Source organism: Schistocerca serialis, chromosome 11 (assembly GCF_023864345.2).
Source record: "Schistocerca serialis cubense isolate TAMUIC-IGC-003099 chromosome 11, iqSchSeri2.2, whole genome shotgun sequence".
In the NCBI taxonomy this organism is placed as follows: domain Eukaryota; kingdom Metazoa; phylum Arthropoda; class Insecta; order Orthoptera; family Acrididae; genus Schistocerca; species Schistocerca serialis.
In genome coordinates, this window is record NC_064648.1 from 44,493,714 (window position 1) to 44,507,956 (window position 14,243).

Consider the following 14,243-nt stretch of genomic DNA (forward strand, 5'->3'; position numbering starts at 1 on the left):
CGGAATGTAGTCGAATTAATTTGGGTAGTGCTGGGGGAAATAGGTTAGGAAATGAGACACTTAAAGTAATAGATGACTTTTGATATTTGAGGAGTAAAATAACTGATGATGGTCGAAGTAGAGAGGATATAAAATGTAGACTGGCAATGGTAAGGAAAGCGTTTCTGAAGAAGAGAAATTAGTTAACATCGAGTATAGAATTAAGCGTCACGAAGTCTTTTCTGAAAGTATTTGTATGGAGTGTAGACATATATGGAGGTGAAACATGGACGATAAATAGTTTGGAAAAGAAGAGAATAGAAGCTTTCGAAATGTGGTGCTACAGAAGAATGCTGAAGATTAGATGGGTAGGTCACGTAACTAATGAGGAGGTACTGAATAGAATTTGGGAGAAGAGGAATTTGTGCCAAAACTTGACTAGAAGAAGGGATCGGTTGGTAGGACATGTTCTGAGGCTTCAAGGGAGCACCAATTTAGTATTGGAGGGCAGTGTGGAGAGTAAAAATCGTAGAGGTAGACCAAGAGATGAATAGGATGTAGGTTGCAGTAGGTACTGGGAGATGAAGAAGCTTGCACAGGACAGAGTAACATAGAGAGCTGCATCAAACTAGTCTCTGGACTGAGGACTACAACAAAACAACCATGTAAATGTAGATGTACTGTTGACATTTCACATATTGATCAATTACCTTTCGTACTGAGGTATGTGAACGAGAATGGTGAGCGTGTTGAACGTTTGCTTTTCTTGTTACTAAACCCAGGAGTCACAAGTCTGGAAACCTAGCTGAGGCCGTACTGAAAGTCCTGTCCACAAATCCCGTTAATACTCCTGACCGTTGATGACAGTGGCGCTAGCAATTCGTCAAGAGCTTTCACAGGTTCTCAGGCACGCAATTAGTAGCGACATCAGAGTGTGCATTCTGTGACTCGTGCAGCAGATTCTTTGAATTTAGTTGGCACCACAGTTCCAAGCTGTTGTCGGAAGGCGCGGTCATTTTTCAACTTAGTGCAAAACATTTGTAACTGTTCCACTGGTTCCACACAACGCTGGGTTTAACTTCTTTCTTTCATTAAACCGGAAGCAATTAAAAGTTTATCAAAGAAACATTGGTCGGCAGAACAGTCCAAATGAAAATTGTGAGAGCGTTATCGATGCTCTCACACATGTTACCAATATAATCCCTGTGAGAAATCACTAGCGTGAAATGAGGCTTCAGTTTTACTGAACCAGTATTCCTGTTGACAGTTTGGAAGTGCATAGTACAGAGATTTAATAGCATAAATGTGAAATTGCAGAGTGTAAGTATTGATATTGAAGAGCTCGAAGAACAGTTTTCAGCTAACTGTTTCCCACGTTATTACACAGCTGCAGGAAACTTAAGTGTACCGTGTGCAGCCACATACAACACGGACACATTCCTTTTCCTGTGGAACTACGTAAGCGAACACGATTCTCCAGACCCACAGCTTGTGGAAAACGACGAATCTTTCTACAGTGTAGATGTTAATGAGGAGGGTCTGAGAGAAGAAATTTTGCTGTTAAAAAAGATTCGTGAAGGCAATTTTGTGTCTGAGCCACTTCTGCGCTTTCTCGATGCTCTTCGTAAGTACAGTTTCAGTGACGTACTGCAAAGTACAATGACTGCCTTATGGATTGTTCTGCACTTTGCGTGTTAGCGTCGCCCAAGCAAAGTATATCTGAACTTTCTTGCAAGAGTTGATAACTGTTACAGAACGACAGTGGGGCGAGAGCGGCATGTTGGGATCAGCTACGATCGCAACAGGATCAGAATTTATGTACTCATTGCATTATATCTGGATTATAGAAGTTTAAGCTTCCAAAAAAGGTGGGGAGAAAGTACAGTTATGCAAACTGTGAGAGTTACAGTTTCTTAAGAAGAAGCCATTGACTGATCTTTTGCATTAACACTTTCTGACGTTATCCATATTAAGGAGTTTAAAATAAATTTGGAGGAGGGGCCCAGCAACATTTACTCACAGCCCAGAAAGTGTAGTGCTGGCCCTGCCGTTGGTACCTGCAGCAATATGGAATAGCTGCTTATTTAAAAAATACAGACGAATTATTCCAACTTAAAATCTGTTTAAAGTCAGAGAAACTGTGGAGTCAGAAATAAGAGACTTGAGTAACGTAATAGTAATTGACTTGATAGACATACAGTCTTAATTATACTTATTGGCTCGGTGTATGAATCAAAGTAAATGTAATTTTATTACCTGCAGTTCCACGACTTGCGTTGCCATCTCAGCTGCACCATCGTGACTGATGAGTGTCGAGATTCGTGTGCGTCATTGTGAAATTGCTTTCATGTGCTGAAATTTGGGCCTCAGGGTTCTGTCTCGAATACAATTAGAATTACTTTGGGTGTTGCAATCTTTTATTTAAAGTACAGACAAAAATAGGATAGGGGCAGGATTTCCTCTACATAGTGTATGTGGCATCGTTGCTTTCCAACTAATTTCCTGTATCTGGTGACTGCTTTCCGTTACAATCAAAATGGATCTATTGTGTCTTCATAAATGAAGTGGTCTACAAGTGCAGGGCATACCGACAGGAGAGGAATGTGGAAGAGAGAGTGGGTAAATCAACTGCATTACTCTCTAAAGTCAGAGTAAAGGTCCACGTCGTCTGGTAGGTGGTGGCGTGTTTTGCAAGAGCAGCGTTACAGCTGTGTGGGAACTGAGAGGTGTGAGGTTGTGCTCTGATTGTGTTTAGTTAAATGTGGACTGACTGTATAGTTCCAGATGATGGGAACGTGATGTAGTGTGAATATTGCTACTAATATCCCATTGTTATTAAATGCAGCAGGTACGGTAGAGTACAATATTTGTTGAAAATGCTGAAGTAAATTGATGTAAATTGCTTCTGATATCAGAAGCAAAAATTCTGGTGATAGAACTGATATAGGAATGGTCTCAGTATGTTGCAAATTAGAATAGTCTGATGTAGCACCTTGTTGGCTGGTGTGAAATACTTTTCGGCGATTAGATATTATAGATCAGTTGTGTTTGTTCACAATGAACTGTTGACTTTTGTAAAGTTTAGTCTAGAAGTGTACTCGAGACGTTTTTTGTGAGCTACTCAAGGAGGGGAAAATTAGTGAGTGACAGTAGGATTGAATTTTTGAATTGTTTATTGAAGAAGGATGCAAATTGTTACTGGAGAAGTTGTTTGAGTTTTTTTGAAGAGAGTTTGTTGGACTGGCTGCCTCATGACAGCATCTCCATCAGCCGACTGTCCTTGTTCTCCCTGGTGAGGTCCACTGCTGTGGCCCCACTGTCACCAGTTGTTGCATCCCTGTCGGCCCCCGCCTCGAGCAGGGCAGCCGCCACTTCTGCGTTGCCACAGCGTGCAGCCAAGTGCAGCGGCGTCCACCCACTGCCATCCCTGACGTTGTGGTCGGCGTTAGCCCGCAACAGCAGCCGCGCCACAGCGGCTCTGCCCCTCTCCGCAGCCACGCGCAGAGGCGTCCACTGCTCCCAGGTGATCCTGGCGTCCATAGCCGCCCCCGCATCCACCAGCAGCTGTGTCGCCTCGACGTCTCCCCTGGATGCTGCGAAGTGCAGGGCGGTCCACCCCCTCGCCCCACCCCTCGCCACCACGTCGGCACCCACGGCGAGCAGCGCCCTCATCTCCCCCACTGCTCCCTGCTCAGTCACCAGGATCAGCCTCCTGCCTCTCTGCTCTGCGGGGAGCCTCCTGCACAAAACACACAAATTGCCACTCTCTGCTACAAACACACATCACACATAATGAGTAAAACTGCCACACGAGACAACACAACTGCAGTGAATACAAATCTGTCCTGAAACAAACCTACCGTATCCCCCTTCTTGCAATACAAAACAGTGCGCAACTCTCTGTGTATTAAGCTACAGTAAATCTGTTCTACCTCCATCATAATAAAAATCTTCTCTCAACGTTAATTACAAATTCCATTGTACAATCTCTGAAAGAATTACGTTGTCACATTTTTTCACACTCATTCCTGGAAGTCAGCTCCTTTGATCTCAGTACGCTGTAGCTAACCAGTTGCTCACCTCCACTACAGAACAGCCTTGTTGCATCTAATACTACTACTCTGTCTGCAGCTTAACTACCAGATATCACACAAGAAGAATCCCATCTCCTGGTTTTCGAAGAGTCACTCTCCTCATATCCCACCAAAAAAAAATTCAATCCAATTATCGGTCCATTTCTTGACTAAGACTCACCAAGTACTGAAAGTTTCTGACAGACAGAGGGGCAGACACACACACACACAGAATTGTTCAGATATATAAAAACACCAAACTGGCAACTCTGTCCCCATAAAAAATTTGTGTGTGTGTGTGTGTGTGTCAGATTTGGTGGGCCTGATAACAAATGCACTTTCATCTAACATGTACTATCATACTCAAAACTACCCGAATGACCAGAATTGTGTTTCACTTGATTTGTAGGCAATCCACATAACACAGATCCTCTGCTCCTTTTGGGTACAGTCGTTTCATTATACTACATGGTTACTGCAAGAGAACACAAGAGACAACTGCTCTGTCTGACTAACAGTCTAGATGGAAATTAATACTACGATAATACAAATACCAGAACATATGGAATTAGAGATTACACAGCCATTACACTTGTAAACGCAAATTTATTGCAATAAACGACAAATGGAAAAGGAATTTTCACCTTGAAATTGTACGACGAAAATTTTGTTTCTGCAGTACGCTCTCCAAATACAATCCATCAGCTACTATTCCTGTTAGCAATAACATGAAACATCATAACGATGGTTTCACAAGTGAGAAAGAGTGCTCATGTGTGAAATGACACGCCCGGATTCGAACCCAAACATGTGCCTCTTGTGAATTTTTTGATGACTTTGCAGACGTGAGGAAACAATGAAACGGCAGATATATATCATATGACAAAGTTTTCTGTCGACCAGAGATTCGAACCCAGGACTTAGTTAAGTAAGCACAATCAAACATTAGAAAGCGTCATTTTTAACCAGTAGCGAGATGATAAACTGAAATGACAAGACGAAAATTTTTTGCTTTACCAGGATTCGAACCCTGCACCCCACTACATTCACTTCTTGTCACGTGTAGACGTTGCATGTTGGCTTACTTCAACAGCAGCGAAATATTTACACGTCTGAATTCTAAATAACATGACGAAAATTTCTGTGCTGACTACGAATCGAACATTACACACTTCGTTGTTGACTATATACAAAGACACGTTGACTATCGAATTCTTTTTCACGAGGAGCTAGGAGCGGCATGAACCTGACATGATATGACGAAAATTTTCGTGTCTGAGTTGGGAATCTAAACTAGTACCCATCATTATTGTTGACAAAGCCCAGAGAATCATTAACAATAATTTGTCCCATGTAGTTTAATGAGCGCACGTTGCAACTTGTAATGACAGGCCAGGATTCGAACCCAGACATGTGGCTTGTGGAGGTCTTGTGGACTTTGTACACATGACGAAACAATGAAACGAAGGAAATCTATCATCTGAAAGGGCTCAGACGCGACGAAAATGGAGATTTGAATGAGGCACCAATATTTTCCATATCTCAGGCTCAATTACAGTAAGAGTCAAGTGCCCTGTGATTTTGCATGGCGATTGACTCATTGATAAAAAAAATACCGCGTAAGAAAGGTAACTGCTGACAGAGTTTCGACCTGGCATGACTTCCTCCTCTGTCAGGGCCCAATCTATACCGACTCTCCTCCAGGTTACCAGAGATGGGGGAGATGCTGCTTCGGCTTGATAAAAAAAGATTGCCTGACGTGAGAAACGAACACAGAACTTCGGCACACGTAGCTAGAATCATTTGAACTTCTTTAACTAATAACTTTTAGCACGAATTAAAATTCATGGAAGTGACAGGATTCGAATCCACTAAGTGCAGACTAAAACTGGCCACCTTAACCACTTTTTCCCATTTTATTTTTTAACCACTACACCATCCCTTTCTCTACACGATATCTTCCGTGCCAAAGCTTTATTTTTTAATTTTTTAGGGCGTCAGTGTCAGGCCGGTGGCGATAAAGAGGGCACAGGTGAAGCACCCAGAGGCCCATCCGCCATGCTGTCTCAGCTGTCCGCTTTCCTTGTGATGTTCTGACTTTCTTGTTCGGGAAGGCGCTGGTCAGCATCATGCAGGCAGGCAGGCGGGGGCGAGGAGGCCTGGCCATGACTCCTCCCCCACACCTGTCACCGAAGCGATCCTTTATTTTCGTGTACGATTTTTAAATTTTTTTTATTTTTAATACTTCCTCCAGAAGACCATGTCCACACACAATCATCTCAGCTGTGAGCAACGGTTTGAAGTTCGTGTCCACGAGGCTTTGCTTTCCGATTTATTTCGCAGTATCTTCTCAGTCATCCAATGCATCAGTTCCCGAGGCTTGTTGGGGAAGTTGGTCCTCTGCTGTATCTGAGTACTCCACTCGCTGGAAGCTGCGTGCTGCGATTCCTGATACTTGGGGTAATGATGAATGTAACGCAGAACAGAAGAAATCAGCAGTCCCTTGTTGTTGTTGTGGTGGTGTTCAGTCCTGAGACTGGTTTGATGCAGCTCTCCATGCTACTCTATCCTGTGCAAGCTTCTTCATCTCCCAGTACCTACTGCAACCTACATCCTTCTGAACCTGTTTTGTGTATTCATCTCTTGTTATCCCTCTACGATTTTTCCCTCCGTGCTGCCCTCCAATACTGAATTGGTGATCCCTTTATGCCTCAGAATATGTCCAACTATCTGATCCCTTCTTCTAGTCAAGTTGTGCCACAAAATTCTCTTCTCCCCAATTCTATTCAATACCTCCTCATTAGTTATGTGATCTACCCATCTAATCTTCAACATCCTTCTGTAGCACCACATTTCGAAAGCTTCTATTCTCTTCTTGTCCAAACTATTTATCGTCCATGTTTCACTTCCATACATGGCTACACTCTATACAAATACTTTCAGAAGAGACTTCCTGACACTTAAATCTATACTTGATGTTAACAAATTTCTCTTCTTCATAAACGATTTCCTTGCCATTGCCAGTCTGCATTTTGTATCCACTCTACTTCGACCATCATCAGTTATTTTGATCGCCAAATAGCAAAACTCCATTACTACTTTAAGCGTCTCATTTCCTAATCTAATTCCCGCAGCATCACCCGGCTTAATTCGACTACATTCCAATATCCTCGTTTTGCTTTTGTTGATGTTCATCTTATATCCTCCTTTGAAGACACTGTCCATTCCGCTTAGCTGCTCTTCCAGGTCCTTTGCTGTCTGTGACAGAATTACAATGTCATTGGCGAACCTTAAAGTTTTTATTTCTTCTCCATGGATTCTAATACGCACTCCGAATATTTTTTTTTTTTTGTTTCCTTTACTGCTTGCTCAAGATACAGATTGAATGACATCGGGGAGAGACTACAACCCTATCTCACTCCCTTCCCAACCACTGCTTTCCTTTCATGGCCCTCGACTCTTATAACTGCCATCTGGTTTCTGTACAAATTGGATATAGCCTTTCGATCCCTGTATTTGACCCCTGCCACCTTCAGTCCCTTATTTTGGTTAAAAGTAGTTCTGGCATTCGGAAAAAAAGTAAAATTAAATGTAGAAGAAAGTACCATGACTTCTGTCGTGAGGATAAATTTTTGCTCCGAGATTCCAACACAAAATAGGGTGCTTCTGATCTACGTATTTTAGTGAAGATTTCTATTCCCTTAAAAATAAGTAAACTAACCAGTAAAAAATACCGTTTAAGACAAAAGAGCTTAAGGACGATTCATTATGTTGTTCTTGTGTTTACGTCTTTTTTTATTCGCTTTGCATACTGTTTCACGTAACTATATTAACTGAAAAAATTTTGCGAAGTTTCTCTCGTAGTTCTTCGCCGCCCCGTGGTCCACTTGTGCCTGGCGTGCGTGCGGCGCGCCATCCAACGTCCGCCCGTTTTGTTTTCTTCCGTTAAGAGGTAATACGTTGTTTGTCCTTTTAGCCAGTTTACAGCATTTCTTCACTGTAAATGGGCATGGGACGTCGCTAGGATTCAAAAAACTGGAAGGCAACGTATTGTGCGCAGTGCTCGTTTTACTGTGGCTACCAGATGTCTGATAACTCGTCAGATGTCCTTCACTTCGGCGCACACAAACCTGTGTTCTTCGGTGTCTGCCAGGTCACAATTCTCCCGAATTGGCCAATCACCCAGATGCATTGCATGAAGTTTCGCTGTGGTTTCTACTTTCCTGTACCGAGTAGTTTTCACATTTGTTGGTAGGTGAAGGGTGCCGATGTTGGTGCAAATGGCCTTGCAGTTGCAGTGCGAGCACTTTTGTACAGTCACGTTTCTGCTTTTGCTTCTCATCAACTCGACGTACATGTTTTTAAGTTTTACTATATTCGACGGGAAAAACCTCTGGTTTGAGTGTAACTGAGTTCGAATCGAAATTGTTCGAAATGATAAGAGGCATTGGGGACGTGCCATACATCTACGGGTGGATGCAAGACAGTGGGAGTAGTTTCGCCTGCTAAGTGGGACATGAGGGCAGAGGGTGTCTTCTTCCACAGCTAGTATGTGCAACACACGAATAGAGCTTGTGACTTTATCCCAACGTCGGTGAGATTTAATCCCCCCCCCCACCCCCCCACCCTCACATACACCCCATTTCGGGCTGAGACGGTCAACATGTCAAACTTTATCTTAAAAATATTACCACGAGTTACAAAATGGCCCAATGGCCCAAAGCTGAGAGGAATGTTGCTGGTGTTTCACATGGAATGGGTACAACCTGTGCCACACAGTTGACTTTGCAGACCATGTACATATTTGCAAAGTCTGCCCATGGTATGTCATCAAGTTTTCTCACGCTATCTTCTTTGTCAGTAGCTGGCACGCTGGCAAGTGTTTTCCTAGAGTTGGCAGCTGTAGTACGGTTTATAACAGACCTGTAGTCGAAACCCAGAATTTGCATATGGTTGACTACATTGAGGTCTCGCGTGTTTCGCCGAGATATTCCACGCCCCACATTCACGATGCGTGATTTAGCGTTGCTCATCTTCGCACCTGATGCAAGTTCGTATTTGCCGACGACCTGCAATTCTTCAAAATTCTACCAATGATGTTGGCAAAACACTGGGGAAAGTCCATTGTTTTCAGAAGGCACAGGTTGCTCACCCTGTAGAAAGCCTTCTCGATATCGAGCGGCATTACAGCGCAGTGAAACGTGGGAGAGAGTGCCGCAGCTACGAAGGGTGTGTATTCACAAACAGTTTGGATAACTGATCTCTCTTTACCCACACTAGTTTGATACGAGCCAGTTACCTCATACATTATGAATTTTACTCTGTGGGCAAGAACGCCCGCCATAAATGGAGAAAGAAACACAGCTAAGGAATTATTCAATGCCACAAGTAATCAACGGAATTGCGTATTCAAAAAAATTGAGATGTGTGTCGGTATAATAGGGAAAATATAATTTTAAATAGTGTACATGGTCATTGTTTGTTAAATTTTTCACCTTTAGATCGATGGACTACTAAACTGAAACTGCGATGACATTCAAGATGATTAAGTTAAGATGTCCTTAATGGTTTTGGATGTGGAAGTCTCTAACTTGGTAACAGATGACGTGAAGAGGAGACAAAATGTTCAGGCTTTTACTGGGTATGGAACCTAGAACTAATGCAGCGTTCCCCGCACAGAGCAGCCACGTTACCATTTAGCTGGCGAGCCACAGCCGCTACTACTGATCTCTCACTGCGGTATTCTTCTTCAATAGAGAGATTTAGTAGCGTTAAATCAATCTGCAGTCATTTTCTTGAATAATTTGCCTTATTTGAAAATTTGTCCGAAAATATTGAAGCTGTTAGTTAAAAAAAAACAGTAATATCGATTTGAAGTTATAAAGATTATTAATTGTAGCATTTATGCACTCTGATCAAAATTGCGAAGTTCTGTCACGGTTCATTTCATGAGAAAGTGTTTGAATTTCACTTTACTATTGTGTTAGCATTTGCACAGCCAACTATATTTTGAGTAGGTTTAAAGACTGCTTATCAAAGCATATTTGTTATTTAAAGAGTTACAGTTCGTTGTGCTTTACTTAACAGTTGTTGATGAGAATACTTACCACTTCCCATACACACATGTGTACTTTTGTTAATGAGCATGCTTTTTAAACCACGAAAGTTTAAGGGCCTTCATGTGGGGGAATTACCATGTTAGCTATTCTAATGCAAGTTGGTTAATGCACAGGCAAATAGACCCTGATGTTACAGGGTGTGTTCATTAATAGACCCCCTGATTTAAACCAGAATCATTTGATGTTCCGCCCCGCCATAAAACTAATAGCAGTTGGTGATTGGTTCTATAAATTGCTGCATCTAGTTCATTTAAGGTACGTGTTGTTGAGAGGCACATTTTACCGTTTGCTATTTCGCTGACCATTTCTTACATGACTTCCAAGTTAGTAGTACATTTGTCTGCAAGGATGGGCTACTGTTTTTTAGTGTGCGAAGATATAAAGAAAGTGTGTGTGTGTGTGTGTGTTTGTGTGTGTGTGTGTGTGTGTGTGTGTGTGTGTGTGTGTGATGGAAGGTTATGTTAGCCTTATCACTGCCTTCTGCTTTATTATATTGTTTGACACACGAATGCCTAATTAGGCTAGTGACCGATATTAATACATATTATAACAACTTGGTTTTGTGCTGAGAGAATGTCTGTTCCTGACCCACCTGTTTACTGTAGGTTATACTCTACTGGATTGTTGCGGAAACAAATTCCAGTCTGTTTGTTTTGTTCCCATTAGGTTATCTCACAGTCACTTCTCAAAAATTCCTCACAGAGATTTACCATTAGCATCAATTGCCGTTTAAGGTGGTCAGTGTTACCGTTACAAGTGCTCCCTCCTGCAACGTTCCACAAGCTTCTGGGTGGCGGACTTGCTGCAAGCCTTCACTCTTTATTCTGGGACATTCGTATGGCTGCTTCTGTGTATCGGCTCTTAGGGAGGGAGGCAGAGGCATAGTTGGCGAAGACGTGTCCAGCTGGAGTACTTCACAACCACACACACATTCGAAAATCAGGTATTGAATATAAAGGTGTACCCAGGAGCAGATGTACAGTCAGATCACAAGTTAGTAAAGATGAGTGAAGTGAATTTTAAGAGAACTGTCATGAGGAATCAATGTGTAAATAAATGGGATACTGAAGTACTGAGGAATGGAATGGGAATTTTCATTTCTATGAGGCTCTAGATAATGAGATAATGAATACCATCGCTGGAAGCTCAGGTGAACAACAGCTGACATCTCTGAAAAGGCCAATAACAACAGTTTGACAGACAAATGTAGGTACAAGGAGAAGAACTCTGAAGAGCTCTTCGCAAATGGAAAAAAATATTTGAACTGTTTGACGAACAGAAAAAGGACAAGACAGGAATACAGAATTATGTATCACTAAGGAATGAAATTAATCCGAAATTTGAGGGAAGTAAAAGTAGAATCATTGCTAGAAGAATTAGAAAAAATGAACATAGGAAGGACAAATTCAGCATGCAGAGAAGTCTGAACAATCTTCAGTGAAATTAAATGCACAGGTGTCAAGAAGAGTTCGAAAGGAATTCCACTGTCCAATGTGCAGGAGATAGTAGATGGCAGAACACAGTACATTAAAGACCTCTATGAGTGTGAGGAAGTATCAGACGACGTGACAGAGGAAGAGATGAAAGCCGAATTGGAAAACTTACACACAAACAAAGCAAAATGGTTAGTTAACTTTCCTTCGGAACTTACATGATCGTTGGGGAAGATGGCAATCAAAGGAGTTTCCACTTTTGTCTGTGTAATCCATGAGACAGGAGTCGTAACAAGAGAGTGCCGGAGGAAGACCATCCAGACACTACAAAAGCGACTAAGGGCCAACAAGTGCGATAGCTGAACAGCTCATGAATTCAAATTACTGACAATAATAATAATAAAAACATGCAAAAGGAGAGAAGACAAAGCTGAGGATCAGTTTGAGGACGCTAAACTTGGTGTAAAGGATCCAGTTGGCACTCTGACTAAAGACTATGAAAGACAGCGATGCAGATCATCACCACTGCAGAATCATTGCAGGAATTGAAGAAATCTCCAGGAATTTAATTAAAACTGAGGGTGAAAATGATTTCGTTAATGAAATTCAGTCGTGATATTTCTGTGTTCACTGAAGGTGAGAAAGAGTCACCAGAGTTGGTGAATGTAATAAACAGTCGAATGAGCACTGAATTGGGACTAGCGAATAGAAGAAAGAGGAAAGTATTGGCGAGCGGCAGAAACAACATTGGTGGCAAAGTTTACATCAGAATTAAGGAGCACAAAGTAGACAAAGTGTAGCGATTCTACTACCTGTGAGGGCCATTTATGCTGAGGGACATATATTGATTGTCATAAGGAGTAATGTAGCACAGAAAACAGGAGATTCTGCACAGAACAAAGTTACTGATACCAAAGACAGGTCTTAATTTGCGGAAGATATATCTGAATGTATGGTTGGAGCACAGTTCTGTATGAAAATGGATCATAAATTACAGGAAAAACAAGAGGGGAATCTGAACATTGTAACTGTGATGCTATTCAAGGATGTTCAAATTAGGTGAATACTTAACAGAGGAACTCTGGCACATCTCTGCAGAATAGGTGAAGATAGCGATATTAGGAAAACTGTGACCAGTACAAGGGTCAGTGTAATAGGTTATAAGTGAAGGCATCAGGGAATAACTGCCATAGTACTAGAGATAGGTTAGAGGGTAAAAACTGTTGGGCAAGACAGAGACAGGAATGCATACCACAAATTATTGTGGACTTGGATGCTCACGGCACTCTAAATCGTTTGCTCGAACAGACAATCGTTATCTATAGCACGCAGAGTTTCTGCTTTGCACGTATGTGGTTACTGGGAATGGCTGTTACAGTAAACAACAGTGGTCCACACCCTGACAAGCTGAGGCTCTGCTGACATTTGTTTCTGTTTGGTGGTTGACGAGTATATTCCTTGATACTAGCAGAAATTTTATGGCAAATTATTGGTTTCTTTCTCCTCTCTCATTCCTGCCAAGCACCCCAAATGGTCTCATAAATGGGTGTTTGTCTGACCCCTATTACACTATTCCAATACACTAGGAGTATTGGACATTCATCTCTTTTGACGTAGAGTGTTACACATTCAGTGCAATCATACTCTCTCCCTGACACTAGAAGCGAGCCTACGCAGCCCGTAACTCATTCTCAACATTTCTCAAATTGTTCAACAGGACAACATGCAGCAACCACGCACACCACAATATGGTGGAGCCAGCCGTAGACAATATCTTTTCCCCTCAACTAACACGTATACTATCATTTTGTAGCTGAAGTGACGGTACCACAGCGGTGCAGATCGTACTGATAACAGTCAAAACCAAATGTCGTGTGGCTAGGGCCCCCTGTCGGGTAGACCAGTCGCCTGGTACAAGTCTTTTGAGTTGGCTCCACTCTGGGGACTTGTGTGTTGATGGGGATGCGATGATGATGAAGGCAACACAACACCCCATCCCTCAGCGGAGAAAACTCCCGACCCATCCGGAAATCGAACCCAGGCCCCTTGGCATGGCATTCCGTCGCGCTGACCACTCAACTACCGGGGCGGACACCAGCTATAGTCTCTTATGCGTTATATAAGTGGATGAGGAAAACTGTCCACGACTCCTGAAAGAAAAATTTCAATATGCATCCACAGAAAGAAGAATGACTTAAAAAGGGAAAAATTACGGAACATTTAAGCTAGGCGTCCATCCAGCGGATATAGTAACATTATTTCCTCAGAAAGACGAAGCCACATTTTCAGAAACTCACTTTGGATCATAAAAAAAAGGAAAAGTGTGTAGGACTGGTGATGTTTACGCTGACCACACACCACACCACGCTGCCATCACACTGGTCCAGCAACAGCCGAGTTCCTCCAGACTGGACGACAACGGGAGCCACACATTTGCTGACGGACGTCGCCACTACTGGCCACGCCCTCAACACAGCCCAAAGTGTTCATCCGCAGCTGTTTTAACATTGACGCTCGCGGAGAACTGGGTAGGGGGGGGGGGGGGGGGGGGTGAGGTATGACCAAGACTGGAAGACTGCCGTCGGAGCCTCACAGAGGCAGCGTGGCCATACCTGCACCGTATTATCAGTGAACAAGAA

General features: G+C 42.6%; 1 protein-coding gene across 1 annotated transcript in view; it reads right to left on the reverse strand.

Moving 5' to 3' along the window:
* Positions 1-3,228: 3,228 nt before the first annotated feature.
* LOC126427183 (ankyrin repeat and protein kinase domain-containing protein 1-like) overlaps positions 3,229-14,243 on the reverse strand; it is a 108,880-nt gene continuing 97,865 nt past the window's right edge. The window contains exon 2 of the mRNA XM_050089407.1: positions 3,229-3,718. Coding sequence (XP_049945364.1) covers positions 3,229-3,718 — 490 coding nt within the window. The remainder of the gene's footprint in view (positions 3,719-14,243) is intronic.